General features: G+C 42.8%; 1 protein-coding gene across 4 annotated transcripts in view; it reads left to right on the top strand.

Moving 5' to 3' along the window:
• LOC144600263 (C-terminal-binding protein 1-like) overlaps window positions 1-24982 on the top strand; it is a 125891-nt gene extending 100909 nt beyond the window's left edge. For 2 of the 4 annotated variants that reach the window (XM_078411838.1, XM_078411839.1), the window contains 4 exons: window positions 479-609; window positions 2983-3110; window positions 4791-4908; window positions 23292-24960. In XM_078411838.1, coding sequence (XP_078267964.1) covers window positions 479-609; window positions 2983-3110; window positions 4791-4908; window positions 23292-23475 — 561 coding nt within the window. In that variant the 3' untranslated portion in view covers window positions 23476-24960. Of the gene's footprint in view, window positions 1-478; window positions 610-2982; window positions 3111-4790; window positions 4909-23291 lie in introns of all 4 variants that reach the window. The other 2 variants (XM_078411841.1, XM_078411840.1) reach the window with 2 other exon arrangements.
• Window positions 24983-25705: the final 723 nt, after the last annotated feature.

The raw sequence follows: 25705 nt of genomic DNA, 5'->3' as shown, positions 1-25705 counted from the left end.
TTCAGTATTTCATCCTGCATAGTTATCTGTTAATACAGTGAGTCATGATGATTATTTTTTTATAATGGAATAGATTGCTGAAATCGGCTAATTGAGTAGTGAACTGATTTGAAAATGGATAAATTGTGAGAATAAGATAATTGAATAGCAGTTTAAATTAGTGCAAATTGCTCCACGTTTACAATTAATTCTCTGCAGTCTCAATTTTCTGCGTAGCATTAATACTCCAGTGTTCAATATCTACGAGATGATAAATACTTAGTTATTATTTGCAGAAGTTTGATATGTCTGGTTTATTGAGTAGTAATCCATGTATGATTGGAAAAACCTGCCTTTTTACATATTCCAAGCTGTCCTGCTTGCCAATTATATAGTTTGTTGCATTATTTTATTAAATTAATTAATTATTGCACATCAGCATTGCCCTCCAGGTATGTGCTGGATCTGCTGTTAATAACATTATGAATCCGATTCACAGATGCGTCAGGGAGCATTCCTGGTGAACACTGCACGAGGAGGACTGGTGGATGAGAAAGCATTGGCACAGGCACTGAAAGATGGCCGGATACGAGGGGCAGCTTTGGATGTTCATGAATCTGAACCTTTCAGGTGAGTTGGTGTGACCCCCAAAAATAGGGTAGGTAGCTTGATCAAGTCAGGGTAAAACAGAGTGTCAGAAAAACACGACAGCATCTGTCAAGAGAAACTATTAACATTTTAAATTGCCTATCGGAACTGGAGATTAGAAGTGAGATAATTTTAAAATGTAGGGAAAGGGCAAAACAAATAATTAAATTGAAGGTCTGTGCTTGGTGAGAAAGAATACACCAAGGAAGGGAAGGGTATTAAAAACTGCTGAAAATGTGAGATGCAGAACTGGCATTGCTGATCACCTGAAATAGTTGACATCTGGTCTATAAATACAGTTTCACCACCGATTCACAGGCAACTAGTGGTCCGGCACCTCCTTTAATCCAGACAAAATTACGAGAGCGCACTTGAAACTCCCTCCCCCCCCCCCTCACCTCCAGATGTACCCCCTGGTGAGGCGGCCGATCTCAACCTCATCGGGACTTGAGGCAACAGATACATTCCCGTAGCCGACTTTGCGGGCCAATGTCTCTTCTCTGCTGTCTAGGTGGACCATTCTGGTACTGTTGGACTTCTCCAGGAGGCCGCAACCTCTGTAGGTACGACAAAATGTGCAATCCAGAAAAGCCCTGGAATCAAGAATGCCAGAAAATTGGTGGTGGACATGTATTTTAAATCGGATGTTATTCCTCGGGCTTCATTGAAAGCCAGAGCATTTGTAGGATGTATATTTAAAACTCCACTTTCTGATTTTTACATAAGCATCTACAGTGTTTTGCTTTGGATAGTATATATGTATCTTGACATCTATTGTCAATTAGTGATTGGATGGCAGAGGGGGTCCGGCACCTCCTTTAATCCAGACAAAATTACGAGAGCGCACTTGAAACTCCCTCCCCCCCCCCTCACCTCCAGATGTACCTGGTGGTTAAGGGGAAAGCAAGGAACCTTTTTTTCTCCACTCTTCTCTAGTCGTCCTCTTCGTAGAAAGGTGTTGGTGTCAGTTGTATTAATATCTTAATTTCTTCTGTCCATCTATTGCTGATGAAATGCTTAGCTGTTGAAACTGCAAAGGGGACAGGGTGGGGTTTGAGTAAAGCAAATTTCACGCTTCAGCATTAAATCAGTTTTTAAAGCTAGTCTGGTTTGGTATGAAAATTAACTAACCTACCGAATTATTTCCATGAGCCCTGTTGTCGGGGGAATAAAAATGTAGTACGAAACTTAACCATATAACCATATAACAACTACAGCACGGAAACAGGCCCGTTCGGCCCTACCAGTCCACGCCGACCACTCTCTCTGACCTAGTCTCATCTACCTGCTCTCAGACCATAACCCTCTAATCCCCTCATATCTATATACCTATCCAATTTACTCTTAAATAATAAAATCAAGCCTGCCTCCACCACTTCCACCACAAGCCCATTCCATACAGCCACCACCCTCTGAGTAAAGAAGTTACCCCTGATGTTACCCCTAAACTTTTGTCCCTCAATTCTGAAGCTATGTCCCCTTGTTGGAATCTTCCCCACTCTCAAAGGGAAAAGCCTACCCACGTCAACTCTGTCCGTCCCTCTTTAAAATTTTTAAAACCTCTATCAAGTCCCCCCTCAACCTTCTACGCTCCAAAGAATAAAGACCCAACCTGTTCTTAAGTGCTGAAACCCTGGCAACATTCTAGTAAATCTCCTCTGTACCCTCTCCATTTTGTCGACATCCTTCCTATAATTGACAGATGTGATGACCATTTTGTGATTCAATGCAGCTAACATGGGTCGCACATAGAACCTTCTGCCTGTTGTTAATAAGCTGATTTTATTGATTAGATTGGCAGTCAAATGAGTTACTGCCATTAATAGAGGACCTTGGACATTCCACAAATGCAGCCCAAGCCCTGGGACAAAGTCTGACATGACTGCCCTTCTCTTGCTTATATTATCATCAACTGCATTTGGATATAGAATCTGATGTCTCAAGTTTCAATCTTTCTCTGAAGCCTTTGTCCACATTGAACTATTAGGGAATGCTCCAAGGGTGGAGCACACAGATAGAAAACGACAAAAACACCACTGTAGTCATTGTAGTTCCATCCATCACATTGCAGTTTTTAATCATGAATTCTGTCCTAGAAAATTCTGTCATGATTTCATAACATTCATCCACTTAGCTTCATCTCAAGTCATTGAATGGATTCAGAGCCACTGTAACCTGATATTCAAATATCCATGCACTCGTAGTAGTACTCAAATCAAAGAAGAAAATTGGTACAGGTTTATTAGAATCTGTAAAATAAAAAAGATATTAATGTATGCAATTTGTCTGCTCGTTTATATGTTTTTTCTGACTTCCAAGATAATATCTTTTTATTTTCTGCTTGATGTCTTTTAGCTTTAGTCAAGGGGCCTTGAAGGATGCACCAAATCTCATTTGCACCCCACACACAGCATGGTACAGTGAGCAGGCTTCAATCGAAGTACGAGAAGAGGCGGCTAGAGAAATCCGAAGAGCTATTACAGGTATGATGTGATGTTTGATCTCTCCGATGCTATTAACTAGGAAACTGAGAGGAATGGCCTTGTGGTGCACAGTGACCTAGCTGTTGTGTTTACGACCCATCAAATATGTGCGTCCGACTGGTGTCTGTTTTTGAAACACTTTCACTGCTGGTCCTAAGGGAAAGGGTCAAATAAAATTCACTGAAAATGCTGTGTTCATATCGTGGAACAAAGAAAATTGGGGTGTACTGGAATTGGAAGATTCCCGGGATCTGAAACAGTTATAGAGTTGGACAGGAAACTCGTGCAGGGTTTTGAGTACAGGGATAAGAATTTTAAATATATTATAATTATAAGCAGTGCTTTCCATAAAAGCAGACAAAATTATTTATATTCTATTCATCCACAAGTGTTCTTAAAATTGATTTTGTTTTTAATTGCAGCTGTGTTTTAATTGCTTAACAAACCCAGTGCAATTTGAGCACTGGAACCAAATCATGAATCAGCCACAAGAGGACGGTGTGCTTTGCTGTCAGCAGGCAAAGTGTACTTGTGCCATCCTGTGGTCGGAAACAATTACGGCACAAACTTCAGTAAAAATGTGTGCTTGCTTTTTGGGCAAAGGCTTTGTTGTAACTCTTCTCGTACCTTTTTGTCTTGCCTGATGAATCGGCAGTTACCAATGAAAATCGAGGGAAAAAAACTCGGGCATAGGAATGAATAAAACCTAGGCTGGAAACACTCAGCATATCGAGCAACATGTGTTCAAAGAGAAACTGAGTTAATGTTTCAAGTCTGGGCCAGATGCTGCCTGATTTCCAAGAGTGTTTCCAGCAAGTTTTGCCTTCATTTCAGTGGTTGCAGGTATTTTGAGCATGTGAAGTAGGTGAATGAGTAGCCTCCCTACCCTTCGAGTCTGCTCCATTATTTAATGATGAGACTGCTGAGTCATCTTTTCATTCCTGTCTACATATGGTACTCAAAAATAGTTTAAAAAATATTTCTACTGCCTTCATCCTTTAAGGTTTGTAACCCTTTAATAGAAAAATAAAAAATGTTACGTCTTGCTCTTGAGTAGACAATTATTAAATATTTGTGTGGGACGGCTGTTGTTCTGGTTGGAGATCTGTGACCAGTGGTGTCTGCAGGGATCTGTGCTGGGACTCCTGGAGTTTGTGATATATGTAAATGACATGGTCGAAATTGTAAATGGGTTGGTTCGTAAATGGTTATTTGCGGACAACACAATAACTGGTGGAGTTGCAGACATTGAGGAAGGCTGTCAAAGGATGAAACAAGATATGGATCATTTAAAGATCTGGGTGGAGAATCAAAGTGCACCATCCATCCCATTATAAAATAGAGTGAGCATGAAAAAACGCTAAACACAATTTTTGAATATGAAGCAATTGCTCGGGAATGTTAACTTTAGTGATATTTAAACCTAGTTTATCCCCTCTGATTTTCCCTTTCAATTGATGAAACATATCTGAGAAACATTGCATGAGGATAGCTCTTGGTGCTGCATTTGTGTATTTTAGACTACAAGAATTTATTTGGCAAATCACCTTCTCATTGAGGAGATGGGTGTGTAGTGTGAACATGTATCCTATTGATGCCTAAGACTGGAGATCTTTTGTCCATTAAGCATCTTGAGTCAGATTGTATTAATACTAACTTGTATTCTCTGCTTCTCCACAGGGAGGATTCCAGATACCTTGAAAAACTGTGTGAACAAAGAGTATCTTGCCACAGCTGCACAATGGACTGGCATTGACCCTGTAGCTGTACATCCTGAGCTGAATGGAGCTGCTTACAGGTAGAAAAGGGATTTGGTCATGTTATTTTATGTTCTGAAGCCTGACAATCCTTTTGAATTAAAAATGCCTGTTTTCAACTCTGTCTGCAACAATCAGAGTGTACATATGCATTGCTTTTACCAAAGAAAAGCACTTTCATTAAGGTGCAATTTAGAGACCTTGTATAGTAATCCACACAGTCTTGAGATCACATAGGATAATTACATGTTACTACCTCGGGCACACGAGCATTGGGCTGTCATCCATATGGTGAGCAAACTAACTGATGAAAACTGAGACTTTGAGAAATACTGTTTGGGCGGCACAGTGCTGCCTCACAGTGTCAGTGACACTGGGTGCAATCCTGAATGCGGATCCTGACTCTGCAGAGTTTGTACGTTTTCCCTGTGATCGCGTGGGGTTTATTTCCGGGAGATCCAGTTTCCCGAGCATCCTTGAGTCAGGTTCAATCCTGACCCGCAGTGTTGCCTGTATGTCATTCTTCCTATGGCCACATGGTGGTCTGGTTTCCTCCTACATTCGACGTGCAGGTTGGTGGGTTAATTGACCACAGGAAATTGTCCTTAATGTGTGGGTGAGTGGTAGAATTTGGGGGTATTAGGGGGAATAATGGAGACTAAAAGAGGATTAGCATAAGCAGGTGCTTGATGTTTAGTTTAGATGGTGAGTTGTAGGCCTTGTTTTTTGTGCTGTATGTCCCTGCCTTTATTTCCTCAGCCTTTTTTGGTATGATAAGTACCTGGGGAGCCTTTTAAGCATTATTCAATTGGAAAAAAGATTTGTAGTAGGAAACCTGACAAACATCACATCTCAGTGCTGCAATATTTAACTAGAGAATGTAATTATTGCAGTACTGGGATAGTAGATAAAATAGAAGATTTGCTCAATGTAGCACTGGGATGAGAGGATTAACAAAGATCTGTTCAGCATGGCAATACCAGATGGCTCTCCAAAGAATCTGTCACCGTTCCAACATACAGATGTGTGTATATACTGAAGAAAGACCAGCTGGTCACTTGAATGTATGCCATCATAACCTGTTGTGACTTCTGCATATCCTCACTCCATTACTCGTGAACGCATGCAAATTCCTTGGGAGCAACAATAAAAAAGAAATTGGGCTAAATAAAGAAAATATTCTAGGAAATTTCCCTCTGAGCAATGGAGTTCCGGCAGCCACTTGCACTAATTGATTCTAGGTTTGCTGGCGAACTACCTTTTGTGTTACCTTGAATTGAGCCATTTATCTTGTAGTGGTGTGCTTACTTTTCTGCTGTTGACATTTTCTCTTAATTTCCTTAGTCCTTCATCTTTCTTGGATTCCCCTTAACCTTATCTGCTGCGAAGAGAACAGTCACAATTTCTCTCCCCTAAATTTGCTCACTTTTGAAGTTGCTTTGCCTGCATCATCCAAAACAAGATCATCCTTCCTGATGAGTGTTGCCTAGAATTGGTTATGGTATTCCAACTGAGATGTGACTAATGTTTCAACAACATTTTTAACACTTCTTTATATTTCTGACATATTCTCACCTCCTGTTTTTCTCCCCCCACCCACCCCCACCCTCTTTCAATCTGAAGATGGGTTCCTATCTGAAACGTCATCTATTCCTTTTCTCCAGAGATGCTGCCTGACCCGATGAGTTACTCCAGCATTTTGTCTATCTTTGGTATAAACCAGCATCTGTAGTTCTTTCCTACACGTTCTTTCTTTTAAAACTCTGCCATGTGTCTTTTGCATTTTCAATGACATGTGCATATAAAAGCATTAGAGTTGGGATATCATGTTACATTGGTACAAAACATTGTGTACAATTCTGGTCGGCACACTGCAAGAAGGACGTTGTAGCATTAAAAGTGATTCACCGTGATGTTGCCTGGAATGGAAGGCTCTCACTAAAAGGAGTGATTCAGTGGCTTGGATGTGCTCACTAGGGCGCAGGAGGCTGACATGTGATCTTGGAGGTTTACAGGTCCTCCCCAAGTTACAATAAGATTCCATCTTGAGATCTGTTCAAGGTTATGCTGCTGTAAGTAAGAATGTCATTGTTCTGCTCAGGTCATATGACAATAAAACACTCTTGGCTCTTCTGTCAAGAGTGTTATAATAGTCTTGTATACTGACTATGGAACAACTGAATTTTTACTTGCTGCAGCCTAACAGGCTTGGTATTTTAGTAACCAGAATATTGCAAAAACCGACATCCTCCATGCAACCAAAGACATAGATGATCAGTTGCTGAGGTTAGTATTCAGCAGTGCTCAAGAGCCTGATGGCTACTGGGATAAAGCTGTTCTTGAACCTGGTGATCATAGTTCTTGAGTTCCTGTACAGCAAAATAAGAGTTTGGTCAGGGTGGTGTCGGCTTCTGATGATGCTGGCTGCCTTTTTGAGGCAGCGACTCCTGTAAACCCCTTCAATGGTGGGAAGGTCAGAACCTGTGATGAACTGGGCATTGGCTACCACCGTCTGTAGTCTCCATTGTTCCTGGATGTTCGAGCTGCCAATCCAGACTGTGATGCAACCAGTCATTATGCTCTCCACTATACACTGTAGTGATTGGATCGAGTATTCATTGACATCCAAATCTCCTCAATCTTCCAAGGAAATAGAGGCATTGGTGACCTTTCTTTGTGATTGCATTGATATTCTATGCTCAGGCAAATCTTCAATGATATGCACACCCAGGAACTTGAGGCTGTTCACTCTCTCCACTGCCGTACCACTGATGAAGAAAGGTTAATGGATCCTCGGTATTCCCCATCAAAAGTAGATAATCAACTGCTTAGTCATGCTAAAGTTAAGAGCAAAATTGTTGTTCTGACACCATTCAATCAGATTATCAATCTTCCACCTATAGCTTGATCCATTGTTACCCGTTATTTGCCAAGAATAGTGGTGATGTCAGTGAATTTAAAGATGATGATGAAGTGTCTGCCTCCACAGTCATTGGTATAGAGAGAAGAGAATAGAGCAAGGGACTGAGCACAGCCTTGATGTGTTCTTGTGTCAATTATTGAGGAGAAAGTGTTGTTGCCAATTCGTCCTGATTGTGATCTGTCTGTGAGGAAGTTGAAGATCCAATTACATGATGGTGAGCGGAGTTTAATAAGTTTGGAGGGGGTGGTGAGGGGGTGTTGAACGGTGAGCTGTAGTCCATGAGCAGCAGCCTGGGGTACATGTTCTCTTTGTCTGGTGCAGACTGGCTAGGCAGCGAGATCACATCTTTTGTTGACTTATAATGGGAGGCAAATTGCAGTGGGTCCAAGTCCTTAGTAAGACAGGTGTATATATGCATCATAACTAACCTCTGCAAGCATTTCATCATCATGGATATAATGCCTCTGGTCAGTAGTCATTGAGGCATGTCAACTTACTCTTCTTGGGCACCATTATTACAGATACCTTTTAAAGAAGGTGGAAACTTTGGATCTCAGGAATGAAGATTTCCATAAAAAACACCAGCAAATTGGGCCATGGCAATATATTCAAATTGCTAACCAAAAACAGTGAGTGGTTAAACCAGGGCATTTTAACTCGCCCTTCCTTTTAAACCAGAGCCATTTAGTTTATGTTGCCCTTCTTCATTCTTCTAAGCCCCCTGCTTCATCTGCACAATGTTCAATTTGCAATCTACTCTTCAAGATGACATGATATTAAAATTTGTCAAACACCGAACAGTGTGGAAAAAGTTACTGTTCACCACAAACATTTGGCCTTTTGGAAGTTTGGATCTCCCTATAATCATTCTTTCTAATCCTATGAGATCATATTTACTATTGCTTTTTATGTAGTACTTTCCACCTGCAATTTGAAACTGTAAAAATTAAATACATCGCCCCCTTATCAATACTGAAACTTTCAAAAAACCTGTTTGTCACATATAATTTGGCTCTTGCATGCTGGTTTTCAGTTTGTGCTTCCAGTTAATTCCGTCCCAGTTTTATCTGAAGTTTCCCAATGCTGTATTCGACTGACTGGCCTCCCCCTTTGTGATTTATCGTCCTCCCATATTTTGAACAGTGTCGTAACATTCACAATGCCCTTTCAGCACTGCCTTATCCAAAGAGGACTGAGTAAAGATGGCCAAAGCCTCTTCATCAAACAACGACACATTCTTTCTGGGTGACTGTCATTTCTGGTTTTAAACAATATAACCTTATAAGAATCTCATTATTTTATTATATTCAATTTCTCTTTCGACCTTCCTTCATCCTATGTTAATTTTCAGAACTCTACTCCAGAATTTTATTATGAAGAACTGAAAATTCTGCTTCACTCTTGATAGAACGATAATATGCCTGGTCACTAATTATCCTGGCAAAACTGTCAGCTTTGTGCTTGATTTTGTAATTGCCTTCCACAAGGCATCCTGGACTTGTTTCCTCCTTTCATTGAGCAGCTATGAATTTAAGGTGCTTGCTTCTGTTCATGCGGTTGTGTTATGCAATGCAAAAAATTGAGAATTGTTGCCTTAATATCTTCGTCTAGTCCCTAAAATTAAACTGCAGAATTCCAGTTGTAGAATAGTTACCATTTTTTTTGGTAATGTGTGGTCCGTGTAGACTGCCAGTGTTTCTGCTTGATCTCTACATGTATTTTCGTGGGGTCTGAGTTCTGAGAACCATATGCACATGTGCTGGGATTTGGGACAATTTGTGAATTTGAGTGAAACGCTTGTGTTGCTTGTATTTATGGAAATTGATTGGAAGCAAGCAAATACTCATCCATTGGCTTTGTTTGTAGTTGACATGACATGAGCAATTCAATTTTTATGTTATTGTGGTTTGATTTGTCTTTAGATTCAATGAGTTGGCCAATTTAGTTTGTTTTCATCTACACTTTTTTAGCACTGAAACCTGCTTTTCTTTCTAAAATAGTGTCTTGAAGGAGTGTTTCTTTTTAGCATTACTGTGATCTAGCTTAATAAACAGTGTCATCAAATGTCACCAAGCTATTAACTGCAGAATCAACTCTCTTTAAAAATCATCCTTAAGTTTAGTTTATTATTGTTGCATGTACTGACCAACAGTGAATAGCTTTTGTTTGCATTCTATGCAGTAAAAAAAAAGACTATACATAATTTAAAATCAAGCCATCCACAGTGCACAGATGAAGGGTTCAACATCTATTGCATGATAAAGTCCAGTTAAAGATAGTTCAAAAGTCTCTGAGGTGGATGGGAGATCAGGACCCCACAAAAAGCTGATGAAAGAAATGTTCAGTTGCTTGATAACAGCTGGGAAGAAACTGGTCCTGAATCTGGAGGTATGCGTTATCAGACTTCAATACTTCTTCCATGATGGGAGCGGAGAGAAGAGGGAGACTGGTCCTTATGCTGGTAGCCTTGCCGAGGCAGCGTGAAGTATAAATGGACTCAATGGAAGGGAGGTTGGTTTGTGTGATGGTCTGCCTACGTGCATAACTCTCTGAAATTTCTTGTGGTCTTGGATGGAGCTGTTCCCAAAATAGGCTTTAATTCATCACTATAAAATGCCATCTATGCGCGCGCATCTGTACGAGTTTGTGAGACTTATTGGGGACATGCCTAACTTCCTAAGGCTTCTAAGGAAGTAGAGGCATGATGTGCTTTCTTGGCCATAGCTTCGGTGTGGCTGGTCCAGTTCAAATTGCTGGTGATATTTATTCCTAGAAACTTTTGAGCATCTTTACTTCGGCACTGTGATGTTTGATGGACCGTGTGGGGTGGGAGGACCCGTTGTTCCTCCCGTTCAGCAGGTGGCGCTGCACAGGACAAAGGGAGATGTTTTGTACATAGTTATCTTGGCTGTACACAGTGTGGAGTGTTCAGTCAGATCATGGGGTTGCAGCCATTTTAGTTGTCTTGCTGCCAGCATTGAGTTCATGTAATAAAGACCTCTGTTGTACCTTGAAGACTTGCAAAGTTTCATACAGACATAGAACAAGAACACGAAAGGCACCATTATTGGATATCATGGTGCCTGTACTCCTTCGCTTCCTGAAGTCAGTCACAATCTCCTTTGTCTTGCTGACATTGAGGGAGAGGTTGTTGTCTTGGCACCAGGTTACAATGTTGTAGTTCGTGCCCTATGAACAGAATAGTCAGACAACCAAAATCATTTAACCTCTTTATTCTACTCACCCAGGTGGGAGAGAGCCAAGATACCGGAACGTTCTTGGAAACGTTCAGGCAGCCAGTGTAGCCTCTCTCTCCGAATGCTAACAATTACACACATTTTATACCCTTAATACATGTGCCAGTACATTTCCGTTGCTACCTTATATGGCAAGTTTTACAATGTCCTATAAATCTTTATGTGTCTTACGGGACCTCCGTGACCGTTGTGTCCATCGTGACCTCTTCTTTCTTGGGAACAAAGGGCAGTCCATATGGCAAGATGTTCTTCTTAACACTTCAAAACTTTGAGGCCAGTTGCTGATATCAGAGGATACGATCAGCCATAAACCGCGCTTCCATGCTGACAACAGGATGCCCCAAGAATAATCCGAGCTGGAGCTTTTACACCCCTTTTACACCCCTGCAATAAAACCCACATGGCTACATGCCGAATGTTCGCCCTTACATTCCCCTCTTTGATTATACTATAATCACAGTCTTTTAAAGTGGTCGATTGACAAATATCTGGCATATACATGGACCGAAGCAATAACAGATTAACAGAATCACAACAATTAACGCAATGATACTGCCATAATGGAGAATCGGCCCCCACAAATATCCTAAACCAAACCAATCCCATCCTGAAGCATTAATTCGATCTTGGGCTAAATCTGCCCCTATTTTCTTAGTCGTCAAGTCAATTTTATTTGTATAACACATCTAAAAACAACCCACATTGACCAAAGCGCTGTACATCAGTTCAGGTACTAAGAACAAACATACAAAGGCACACAAACATAACAGCACACACATTAACAGTTCACAGCACCCCCTCAGAGGGCTCAAACGCTAAACGATCTTTCTATAACCTCCTTCACATGCCCCGTGATATTGGTGATATTAGAGGATACATCTGGTACAAATGAACAACATTCTTGCCCTATCATAGCACAGGTACCCCCTCTCTCGGCTAGCAAGAAATCTAGAGCCATACGATTCTGGAGAGCGACAAGACGCAGGGCCATCATTTCAGTTGTTAGCTGGCCTATTTGTTCCTGAGTCTCGTACAGTCCATCAGCGGTACAATTTGCTAATTGTTCCAGGGCACTAGCTAAGTCTCAAATTTCAGTTCCCGCCCGAGCGGTTCCCCATCTCGGGAATATTATCCACCAAAACCTCTCAAACTCCGATACAGCTCGTTTAGAGCTCCACTCTGGATGCTGTAGAGGATGATTTATGATTCGTAAATGTGGGATTACAAAAGCTAGATAACAGCACCCTGTCCAGGTCTCATAAGATCCCTGATCATACCGTGGCGAAAGTCCTGGTAACCAGACATATGCACAGCTCCCACATATTAAATGTCCCATTAAGAGGTCTTGGAGGAACTGCAGTACTGATATGGGTGCATGTGCTGAATCCCACAGACAGGGATCTAGACCCTTCATTTGGTCTAGATCCCATTCTACAGAAACAGGTTGTATTTATTGGTGTTTCTGGAGAGTCATGAGGAGAATTAACTTGTATCCGGGGCCAATTCTCCTGTGTTTGATTAAGATAGGGTCTCAAGGACTACCCATTAAAACACTGACATCCACAGTCATCTGATTGGTTGTCATAATCCGTACACCAATTATTGGGGCCAGGGCTCTGTGAGTGATTCAAAAAGAACCCGGCAGACCTGATTTCACTCGGAGTGAAGGGGACCGTGTAAGGAGACATCATGTGTTGGAACCTGGGGCGCACACCCAACAGGCAGACCGTTCCACCTGGGAAGCATATGTCTGACATAAAGAAAGGAAACGATTGGTTCGCCGGAGATCCGAGGTTCGTCCTTCTATCTGACTACCGAGGGTCAATATAATCCACAATCCCATCTTAGCCTCATGTTGTCCCGTGGTTTCTGGAGGTCTCGGACCTGAGAATGCTAGGCTGATAAAGATTGGGTTAATAATTTCATATATTCAATTAAACGCTCATCCAGGTCGTACAGTTCATGGAGGTTGATGCACCCCTCTCCCTCCATCCCCCAAGGGGTTCGGAGTGGTTTCCCGTATAATACCTCAGCTGGGGTTAATCCTGTAGTAGAGTGGGGTTATACGCATAGAGGTTTTCTAAATGTGGTCCTCAGGCATTGAATAAATGAAAAGCAAAATATTCCTTTAAATATCTTATGTACCCACTGACCCAAGTAACTAGGCTTCAAAGGCTAATTTATCAACTAAGCTAGCACAAAATGGGAAGGGTCCACAATTCCAGCACAATTGTAATCTTCAATTCATTCTCAAATATTCAATTCATCCAGTTAAAAAACAAATGTTGAAATGTGAAGCCAAAGGTACAGATCCCAGTTCGTTTAGACCATCTACACTAGTCCAGCAGTCTTGTGCTCAAGTTTCCTTCTTTGTTATATCCCTGTATGAAGGGGTACCTCAATGAGAAATGCTGAATTATTGCATGCACATCCTGAACACGTGGAACAGCCAGAATACTGGACGTGTGTAGAACAGCTGCTATCAACCGTTTTTGTTCCTGCAAAAACTGGCATTGATAATCGTTGGATGACAACATCGGCTGTCACATGCTGACCTGGTGTTCTAAAACACCAGCTCACCCTCCGAGCAAATGGTTATCGCTCTCAATACTAGGCAGTAAATAAGTCAATAGTAAAGCGTGCATGGAATAGGAGTAAGGAAAGGTGTTATCCATAAAATAGTTCACCATGACGTTGCTATGCCTGATTAAAAGCTTTGTCAACTTGTAACATGAATTTAAAAATACCTGGACTGAAAGACAAAAACAAAATTCCCGTGTAACCTCCAATTTTTCCAAAGTACAAGGCCAATTTATTTCTTAGTGTGCCATTTGCACATTCCACTATACCTGCAGCTTGTGGATGTTGTACGCAGTGGAACTGCTGGCAGATATTTAACTGTTCGCACATTTCCTCATTAACTTTGGCTGTAAAATAGGGTCCATTGTCCAAAGTGCTCAATGTACACAGTAGCCCAAACCTCGGCACTATTTCTTTCATCATACAGTGGGTGTAATTCGAATTTAACTCCGTTTGATTCTGCATTACCCTTTCCAGTTCTTTTTCTACCTCTTCATTCTGTCTCCAAGTCACTACATCAGATAACCATCCTGAAAATTGCATCCTCTATCCCAAGCATTTTGTAGTTTTATTCCTTCTCCCATCAATCCTCCTACTGTCAGTATCTTATTTTGTAGCGTCTCTATATTGAAGGAATTTAACGTTCCTATTCCAGTTCCAACACCTCCATTGTAATTTCAGCAACGTTACATTCACTCTGCTTCCTGGATTCATATTCTATCCTGATAGTCAAATTTAACACATTCGGGGATCTAACCATAGGGGTACAAGTTGTATACATTCGCCTTAAATGTCCTACATTGGATTCTTCCTGGGTAGTCTCTTGTACTGACCAGATTATTACTAGGGGGTGCCTTCCTTCTATCTGGGTAGCATTTGTACACGCCAACCAATCATCGTTCTTCAGAATGTAAGTGCTGCTACTTGCCCCCCAGCCGTTCCAGCCCTTTCTGCTCCATTCCATTAACGCAGTTTGATTACTCAACCATGCGGTTCCATCTCCTCTTTCACAAGTCATGCTTACATTCCATTTAGTGGTCAAATTGACCTTCCCTTGGTTATGTGTAATAACCATTAATTGTCCTTTTGCTGCATACCCTCCGCACCCCTCAGGGCATTGTACTTCATACTTCTCTACTGCGCATGCTGTGTTGGCTGGACATGTAAAGCTCCCCTGCGTTCTTCTGCAATAGTCCCTTCTCCAGTCTATTCTTCCCCTCATCTCTTCTCGTAGGAACGACTGATGTAACCCTCGAGTTCGTCTAGACCGACCCTGATATGGCTGCTGCTTCTTACATGGAAAACTAAATTCATCTGTCAGGCATTGGAAATTAAACTGGCACAAAGCATGTCCGCAGGGTACAACCCAATAGGCTTGGTCTCTCAATTGTTTAGCTCTGGTCTTATTAAACCATCCTGAGCAGGGTCCTATTCTTTCTGCCTTCCAGGGTATTAGTATTGTGCTATTGCCTCCTCTGCACATCATCTGATCGTCTTTACATAAATGTCATGAAGTAAATACAGATTAACCACAATCCCATATAGATCTTGAGTGCACTTCCCCTAATAGCGGGAGTAACAATAGCAAAATAGCAACATCAATAGCAAAATCAATCTAACAGCAATAACTAAGCAATACTTATAACTATGTACACGTGGCAATTCAATAAAATCAATTTGTAAACCCCAATGTATTTTGGGGTGATACCATGTAGCATTTATTACATCCAACATTCCCCTCTTACCAGCATAGGTAAGAGAGTGCACATAATGCAACAAAACAGGTAAAAGCGCGTTAGGGACACAAACTTTGCCAGAGGCAGTAAACCAAAGCGAGTCAGATTCACGAGGGGAACACTGGTGTCTCTCAGCCTCGGGGGCTTCCCCCTGAAGCTGGCAGAATATTGAAGCACTGGGCATAGCGGTAGTTGCAGAAAACTGCTGTTGTTCGCCTGAAGGAACTAAAATGGTAGGGGCCAGGGCCTCTGTGCGTGCCAATGTGTCAGCCAATGCATTCCCAAAAGAAATGGGATCCTTGACAGATGTATGCGAATTACATTTAATGACAGCCAAGGTTTTCGGGAATGTTAAACTCGCTAGTAGATTTCGGACAAACAGGGCATTTTTAATAGGAGTGCCTGCTGCAGTCAAAAAGCCCCTGTGCTGCCACAGGTTACTAAAATCATGTGCAACCACAAAAGCATATCGTGAGTCGGTGTAAATATTAGCACATTGGTCAACGCAAAGGTGGCAGGCCTGCGTGAGGGCAAATAACTCAACCTGCTGGGCACAATGAGGTGTACTGAAAAAGGCGAGGGTAGGCAGTATCCTCAATCTCTAGCGCCGATCGTGCGGATTCTTGTTCGTGGCGCAACTTAACCCTTTGTCTGGGACCTATCCATATTCCCTGATGCTGTCTCATAATAGGGGCGTAGTCCCCAATATCCTGGCGGGGAGGGTAGAACCGGGACTGGCACCACCGCAGCCGGTGGCTCTGCCTGTGGGGATCGGACACGTCCAGGGTTCCTCGTCACCCTCAGACTCCTGATTACCTAATAAAACCGCTATAGACTCCAGTTGTTCGGATTCTGACTTTTGTTGTTGTTGGGCGGGATATATCCCTTTGGTACCAGTTTTAAATTCACCTCGAGCTCGGGTAGCACGGTCAAGTCTTAGATCATACACCTTACATTCCGCTTGCAAAATATCGCATGTTTTCGGTATTCCCAACCTATCACACACTGATATCCCTCTACTACTTGCATTTCCCCTCCAACTTCGCTCCCTTGACTCCTGATGGTGCTTCCCCCTCTTTCCATTCTTTAATCCTCTTTTTCCATTTCTTCACTGCTTCTCGCTCCCACATTAATTGTTACCAAACGATCAATTTACCCAGACCAAAACAATGTCAACAAGAGTGACCGCCCTTTACGTTATAATACCGGGGCACCGCCATCACTCTTATCCAAAGTCCGTCTCACATGTCTGACATCCAATTACCAAACGATCAACCTCTCTTATATCCATAGCCTGTCCCATTCCTGGCCTGACAACCAATCACTATATCACGTTATGAAATTACTCCTAAATTTACCCAGACCACAGACTCATGCGATAAAGACTCTTACCTCAATATCATCCTTATCCTTGCCCTTTTCCTTATCGGTTCGTCTGTGAATCTCAGTTGAACACAAAAACAACCCCAAACGAGGGACTTCAGTGTCTGAAAAACGTCAACGTCTGAGAGCCAGGATACCGGAACGTTCTTGGAAACGTTCAGGCAGCCAGTGTAGCCTCTCTCTCCGAATGCTAACAATTACACACATTTTACCCTTAATACATGTGCCAGTACATTTCCATTGCTACCTTATATGGCAAGTTTTACAATGTCCTATAAATCTTTATGTGTTTTTCGGGACCTCCTTGTCCGTTGTGTCCATCGTGACCTCTTCTTTCTTGGGAACAAAGGGCAGTCCATATGGCAAGATGTTCTTCTTAACACTTCAAAGCTTTGAGGCCAGTTGCTGATATCAGAGGATACGATCAGCCATAAACCGCGCTTCCATGCTGACAACAGGATGCCCCAAGAATAATCCGAGCTGGAGCTTTTACACCCCTTTTACACCCCTGCAATAAAACCCACATGGCTACATGCCGAATGTTCGCCCTTACAACAAGGTTCTCGATCACCTTTCTGTACTTTGTATTGTCATTAATCGATGCGGTGATATTGAGTTGTATTGGTATTTGGCTACACAGTCATAAGTGTATAGTCGGCATGCATCACCCATGGTCAGCCATGACCGAGGTGGGCCTACATGAGTGTATAGTCGGCATGCATCACCCATGGTCAGCCATGACCGAGGGGGGCCTACATGAGTGTATGGTCGGCATGCATCACCCATGGTCAGCCATGACTGAGGTGGGAGTGTAGAGTGTAGAGTGTAGAGTAGGCATGCATCACCCATGGTCAGCCATGACCGAGGGGGGCCTACATGAGTGTATAGTAGGCATGCATCACCCATGGTCAGCCATGACTGAGGTGGGCCTACATGAGTGTATAGTAGGAGGCTGAGAAAGTACCCTGAGGGCACCTGTGTTGAGGATTATGGAGAATGATTTGTCACGGATCCTCGCCAATTGTGATCTGTTGGTCAGTGTGTTGAGGATCGAATGAATGCAGAGGGGGAGTGCAGACTCACAAGTTCCACGAGTTTGGAGATGATATGGCGTTAAAGTAAATGTTTTGAGGAGCCCTGATTTGGTTAAGTTAAACCTCACTTAATCAAAAGTGAACATTACATTAATATTTTTGTTCTTGTATGAATATTTGATGTTGGATCATTAAATAAAATGAGGCTTTGTACCCACTTACCCTCATTTCTTGATATGGTGTGGGAAATGAATGCTTTTCATAGCTATTGCTGATTCATATGGACATTATCGAAAGATTTTCCCATTCAGTTCCTGTTGTAAATGTGCCCAAGTTACTTATCTTTGTCAGCAAATTGATAGCTGGTGTGTTCAACATCACACTTAGTGTTGTGAATATATGGTAAATGACCAACGTGTGAGGATGTCATCCATGCAGATTGTGAAGTGGTACACTCTCTTTAACAGTGTGTTTCTGGCTGCCAGTCGATGCGGACAATGGAAGATCATTGAATTTTTCATTATTTGCATTTCTGGCTAAGCAGAGAAATTCCCATTCTTTACAACAAGAAGAAAAGTTACTACCAGATCCTTGGTCCCAGGATGCACCTGGGTAAGAGAGCCCAGCTCTTGACACAATTTTGTGACTGACTTTCAGGAAGTGCCAGCATATAGCCCTGTAATTCTATTTCTGAGTGACATGGCGGTAGAGTTGCTGCCTTGCAGCGCCAGAAACCAGGGTTCAATCCAGACTACAGTGCAATCTGTACAGAGTTTGTGTGTTCTCCCTGTGACCACATGGGATTTATCCGGGTGCTCCAGTTTCCTCCCAAATTTCAAATATGTGTGGGTTTGTAGGTTAGAAACATAGAAAATAGGTGCAGGAGTAGGCCATTCAGCCCTTCGAGCCAGCACCGCCATCCAAAATCAATACCCTGTTCCTGCCTTCTCCCCATATCCCTTGATTCCGTTAGCCGAAGAGTTATATCTAACTCTCTCTTGAAAACATCCTCTGAATTGACCTCCAACTGCCTTTGGGCAGAGAATTCCACAGGTTCACAACTCTCTGGGTGAAAACGTTTTTCATAATTTCTTCATCTCAGTCCTAAATGGGCTACCCCTTATTCTTTAACTGTAATCACTGGTTCTGGACTACCCCAACATCGGGAACATTTTACCTGCATCCAACCTGTCCCAATCCTCTAAGAATTTCATATGTTTCTATAGGATCCCCTCTCATCCTTCTAAATTCCAGCAAATACAAGCCCAGTCGACCCATTCTTTCATCATACGTCAGTCCTGCCATCCCGGGAATTAACCTGGTGAACCTATGCTGCACTCCCTCAATAGCAATAATGTCCTTCCTCAAATTAGGAGACCAAAATTGCACACAATACTCCAGGTGCGGTCTCACCAGGGCCCTGGACAACTGTAGTAGGACCTCCTTGCTCCAAAACTCAAATCCTCTCGCAATGAAAGCCAATGGCTTTCTTCACTGGCTGCTGTACCTGCATGATTACTTTCAGTGACTGATGTACAAGCACACCCAGGTCACGTTGCACCTCCACTTCTCCTAATCTGACACCATTCAGAAAATAATCCGCCTCCTTCCTGTTGTTGCCACCTCACATTTATCCATATTATACTGCATCTGCCATGCTTCTGCTCACTTACCCAACCTATCCAAGTCACCCTGCAGCCTCATAGCATCCTCCTCGCAGCTCACACTGCCACCCAGCTTTGTGTCATCCGCAAACTTAGACATGTTTCATTGGCGTCTGTATATTGTCCCGAGTGTGTAGGATATAAGCAGTGTACGGACCACAGGCTGGATGGGCTGAAGGGACTGTTTCCACGCTGTATCTGTAAACTAAACTAAACTGAGGTGAAATTATTTTCTTTCTCACTCTATCTACCAGAACCCCACTATCGCTGACCTCTCTCTCTCTCTCTCTCTCTCTCTTTCTGTAAACCTGAAACCCTGTCCACTCACTAATTTCCTGTCACAAGGGCACTTTTGACGATTTGGGTCTTTCCATGGTTGTCCTAGAGTACTTTGTTAAAAATCTCCTACATCTGAAAATATTGATTATGCATATAAACGTGATTCTGGCGTCTTTAAAGATCATCTCAATTACCTGCAGCAGTCGGGAATGGGTGGTTAGCTTATTAAATAGTCAGTTAATGAGGTTTAAAAATAAAACAGGCACCTTTCACACTCACTTTGGTACAACTCAAAATGCTTTGCAACCAGTCAAGTTTTAAAGTATAGTAATATTTGAACGATTTTAATGTAGGAAACATGGTAGCTGTTTTGCCCACTGAGAAGTTCCATTAACAGCAAGTGTCAATGATCTGTTTAGGATATTGTGTGAAGAATGAGTATTTCCCAGACCACCAAGGCTAAGCATCTTTGTGCCATCATATCTTTCTCTTCTCAGTTCAAAATTACATCAGATAAACAAATCCAGTAATGAATCGGGATGTCAGCCTTTTGTTTGTTAAAACCCCTGGAGACCAAACTTAGACTGTGCAATCAATTTGCTGAACACCTTCGCTCAGTCCGCCTGGCTCTACATGATCTCCCGGTTGCTAAACACTTTAATTCCCTTTCTCATTCCCACGCTGACCTTTCTGTCTTAGGCCTCCTCATTGTCAAAGTGGGGCTAAACGCAAATTGGAGGCACAGCATCTCATATTTCGCTTGAACCGCTTACAACCCAGGGTATGAATTTAATTTCTCTAACTTCAAGTTACCCCGGCATTCCCCCTCTCTCCATCCCTCCCCCACCCAAGTGACACAAGCTTTCGTTCTCATCTAGCTACAGCTAACAATGTTACTTTCCTTTATCATTGTTACTTTTTTGCATATCTCTCATTAATTTGTTCTATATCTCAGTACATCATTGTCTATATCTCTCATTTCCCTATCCCTCCCTTTCCCGAAACTTTCAGTCTGAAGAGGGGTCTTGACCTGAAACATCACCCATTCCTCTCGCTGAGTCAGTCCAGCATTTGTGTCTATCTTCGGTTTAAACCAGCATCTGCTGTTCCTTCCTACACGTACTTACTTATTTATAGAGCAGCTGGAACTTCCCTATCTGAAATCGCCGAAATCAGTGCAATTTCCACATCGCAGGACATCCAGTCTGTTCACATATCCCCCTTGGCCGTTTTCATTGTTCAACACTCATCGACCAACACTCTGTTCCCAGGCCCCCACTCCCTCATCTTCACCATGGATGTCCAGTCACTCTACACTTCCATCCCCCACAAGGATGGTCTCGAAGCCCTCCGTTTCTTCCTCGACCGTAGAACCAGCCAATCCCCATCGACCAACACTCTCCTCCGCCTAGCAGAGCTGGTTCTTACCCTCAACAACTTCTCCTTTGACTCCTCCCACTTCCTCCAAACCAGAGGCGTAGCTATGGGCACTCGCACGGGCCCTAGCTACGCCTGCCTCTTTGTCGGGTATGTCAAACAATCCCTGTTCCGGACGTACACCGGCCCCATCCCCGAACTCTACCTCCGCTACATCGACGACTGCATTGGTGCTACCTCTTGCACCCATGCAGAACTCACTGACTTCATACACTTCACCTCCAATTTCCATCCTGCCCTTAAATATACCTGGACTATCTCCGACATCTCCCTCCTGTTTCTGGACCTCACCATCTCCATCACAGGAGACAGACTAGTGACGGACATTTACTATAAACCCACTGACTCGCACAGCTATCTGGACTACACTTTTTCCCACCTGGTCCCCTACAAAAAGTCTATCCCCTACTCCCAATTCCTCCGTCTACGCCGCATCTGCGCCCGGGATGAGGTGTTTCACACTAGGGCTTCAGAGATGTCCTCGTTCTTCAGGAAACGGGGCTTCCCCTCCTCCATTATAGATGAGGCTCTCACTCGGATCTCTTCTACATCCCGCAGCTCCGCTCTTGCTCCCACTCGCATCAAGGACAGAATCCCCCTCGTTCTCACCTTCCACCCCACCAGCCAGCAGATCCAACATATCATCCAGCAACATTTCCGTCACCTACAATGGGACCCCACCACTGGCCATATCTTCCCATTCCCTCCCCTCTCTGCGTTCCTCAGAGACCGTTCCCTCCGTAACTCCCTGGTCTACTCGTCCCTTCCTACCCAAACCACCCCAACCCCGGGCACTTTCCCCTGCAACCGCACGAGATGAAACACCTGTCCCTTTACCTCCCCCCTCAACTCCATCCAAGGACCCAAACAGTCTTTCCAGGTGAGACAAAGGTTCACCTGCACCTCCTCCAACCTCATCTATTGCATCCGCTGCTCTAGATGTCAACTCATTTACATCGGCGAAACCAAGCGCAGGCTCGGCGATCGTTTCGCTGAACACCTGCGCTCGGTCCGCATTAACCAAACTGATCTCCCGGTGGCCAAGCACTTCAACTCCCCCTCCCATTCCCAGTCTGACCTTTCTGTCATGGGCTTCCTCCAGTGCCATAGTGAGGCCCACCGGAAATTGGAGGAGCAGCACCTCATATTTCGCCTGGGCAGTTTGCAGCCCAGTGATATGAACATCGACTTCTCCAACTTTAGATAGTTCCTCTGTCCCTCCCTTCCCCTCCTCCTTCCCAGATATCCCTCTATCTTCCTGTCTCCACCTATATTCTTCCTTTGTCCCGCCCCCCTGACATCAGTCTGAGGAAGGGTCTCGACCCGAAACGTCACCCATTCCTTCTCTCCTGAGATGCTGCCTTACCTGCTGAGTTACTCCAGCATTTTGTGAATAAATCGATTTGTACCAGCATCTGCAGTTATTTTCTTATATCTCTTCTCTTCCTAATCTCTTTACTTTTTAAATCTGTGCAGACAAATATTTAACAGCACTTTAAAAACAAATTAATTCTGCATCTAAAGGCGGCACATTGGCGCAACAGTAGACTTACGGCATTGTAGTGCCATAGACTTGGGTTCGATCCGGACTATGGGTGCTGTCTGTACGGAGTTTGTACATTCTCCCCGTGCTGACGTGGGTTTTCTCCGGTTCCTCCAGTTTCCTCCCACACTCCAAAGAAGTACAGGTTTGTAGGTTAATTGACAATAGACAATAGGTGCAGGAGGAGGCCATTCGGCCCTTCGAGCCAGCACCGCCATTCAATGTGATCATGGCTGATCATTCACAATCAGCACCCCGATCAGTACCAATTGGCTTTGGTAAGTTGTAAAAATTGTAAAATTATCCCCAGTGCGTGTAGATTAGTGTACAGTGTGTTTGCTGGTCGGCATAGACTCGGTGGGCCGAAGGGCCTGTTGTGTGCTATACTCTAAAGTCTAATGCAGTATTGGGTTTCTGCTTCATTCCCTCAGCCCTCAATGTCAATAAGGTACCCTTGAACTTAATTTTATCTGGCTCATTATGAACTAGAGAGCTATCTAGAATGAGGCTTATGAAACTGCATGTTTTGAATAATGCAATTTATTCCCCTGTGGTGCTGTTGTTTAATGGCTGTTACGTTTGTTTCAGATTCCCAAGTGGAGTGGTTGGGGTAACGGCAGCAGGCATCCCTGCAGCAGCGGTCGAAGGAATTGTAGCAGCTGCCATCCCTATGCAACACGGCATGCCTTCGGTAGCTCATCCTTCGCATACACCATCCCCAAGCCAGACAGTCAAAGCAGAACCAGACAGAGATATCCCTGCTGACCAATAGCAGCTTTGAAAAGAAAAGAAATGGCATTCCTCACCTTTTTGACCTTTTAACCTTCTGTCAGGAAGCAGCCCGAAAGTTCGCAGCAAAAAAGAAACATAACTGGGACTACAAAGTGTAGTTAATGCAGTTAAATGAAGCGTGGAGTCTTACTGCATTTGACGTCTGTAATTCTGTGACCTTGTATGAAAAGGAAAGAAACCTTGTAGTACCTCAAGTCAGCCATGAATGTACTCTGTCTGTGTACAGTTTTGTAGAAGCCACAGGTTTGTTTAGCTGTGAATATACTTTTTAAAAAGAAAAAGTGAAAATATACAATACTTCCTACTTTTGCATATGGAGATGCTTTGTCAATGCACAGAATTCTCAGGCGAAAAAAAAATCATGATTTTTCTTGTCTTATTTTAGCTTGGCAACTTGCACCAAGTCCCTTCAACATCTTTATTACAGTGGCTATGGAGGTTCAAGAAACCACAGTCAGATAACTGGTCTCCCAATTACAGTATTTGGTGGAAAATACAATGTAAGAGTAGACAGAAAATGTGATTACTCTGACAGATTCCTTGTATCCCATCAAATTAAAAGAAAAAGAATAATGCTTCTGATGTTTTTGGTCCAGTCTCGGAGAAGTTCATTTACTGATTTTATATCTGCCATATCAATTTTGCTGCCCCTGTCGTCATTTGTTTTTGTGGCATCAATTTATTCATACTTTTGCCTCTTTTTCCCTTCCTTTTCACGCTCTCCTCTCATTTGCTTTCTCCCACCCCCCACCGATTTCTTTTCTCCCTCAACCCCTCCCATCTCCCAAAAATGGTCTGGATGAGAAATGGTTTTAATTTAATATGCAGCACATGGGCTTTTATTTGGCTTGTTGCATGGAGCACTAGTAGTAAGTGTGGATTGGGTAACTGCTTTGGAGAGTTGGCTTTCCTCCTTTATCTCAATTTTTAAAAGCAGTTAGCTTTTTAGGATTTGTTTCTACAAGCATTAAATATTGTTGGCACTCACCAGTGTCCCAATGCAACTTTGCATCAAGTGCACCTGAAGGGACTTCAAGCAACAGTATTATATTTGCACCATAATTTTCACCAATGCATTTTGACATTTGAAACAAAACATACCCAAGGTTTTTTTTCCAGTTTAGAATGAGAATTTTTGTCAATTGTAATGTGAAGTAGAAACCAGGTTAGGAATTCAAACAGAAGCATTTTGTTGTGCTGTTATGGCCATTGAAACTGTGAGTCCCAGCACCCGATTGTTAAATAAGTTTTTAATCTTACATGCCTTCTTGCTCCCTGATCATATATTTTTTGTTAGAAACAATCATGTTTGTGGCTGTAATCATTGGTATGAGATATTTTAATAAAACCAACAAAAATAACTCTGAAACCTTTCAAGCAGTTACTGTGTTTATTGTGGTTGATGTGAGCTTTGCAGTAATTTTCATCTTTATCTGGGAACGTGGAGCTATTCATGAATCAAAGATAGACACAAAATGCTGGAGTAAGTCAGTGGGTCAGGAGCATCTCTGGAGAAAATGGAAGGTGACTTTTCAGGTTAGGACCCTTTGTCACACACTTCAGAAGTCTGAAGAAGGGGCCTAACCTGAAACTTCATCTATTCATTTTCTCCAGAGATGCTGCCTGACCTGCCTAGCATTTTGCCTATCTTTGGTATATACTGGCAGCTGCAGTTCCTTGCTATTATATTCATGAATCAATGTGTCCATATAAACTAGTTTTGTTTAAATGCTGGTGTTGAAGCAAATATAATAACTATCAAAAGCAAAATATTATCAATTTGAAGAATGTGGCAGTTAGTAGAGCTACTGCCTCATAACTCCAGTAACCTGCGTTCAATCACAGCCACATCTGCTACATGCTCTCTCACCTGTGTTCAATCACAGCCACATCTGCTACATGCTCTCTCACCTGTGTTCAATCACAGCCACATCTGCTACATGCTCTCTCACCTGTGTTCAATCACAGCCACATCTGCTACATGCTCTCTCACCTGTGTTCAATCACAGCCACATCTGCTACATGCTCTCTCACCTGTGTTCAATCACAGCCACATCTGCTACATGCTCTCTCACCTGCGTTCAATCCGGTGCAATCGCAATAGGTCAACTGGAGTCAAATCTCTTACCATTTTTTGTGAATGGGGAAGAGTTATGGCCTTTATGAACTTGTCTTCATAAACTATACAATACAATACAATATATCTTTAT

This window comes from Rhinoraja longicauda, chromosome 14 (assembly GCF_053455715.1).
Source record: "Rhinoraja longicauda isolate Sanriku21f chromosome 14, sRhiLon1.1, whole genome shotgun sequence".
Lineage (NCBI taxonomy): Eukaryota > Metazoa > Chordata > Chondrichthyes > Rajiformes > Arhynchobatidae > Rhinoraja > Rhinoraja longicauda.
Note: the sequence above shows the minus strand (reverse complement) of the source record. Positions and strands in the feature narration are given on the sequence as shown.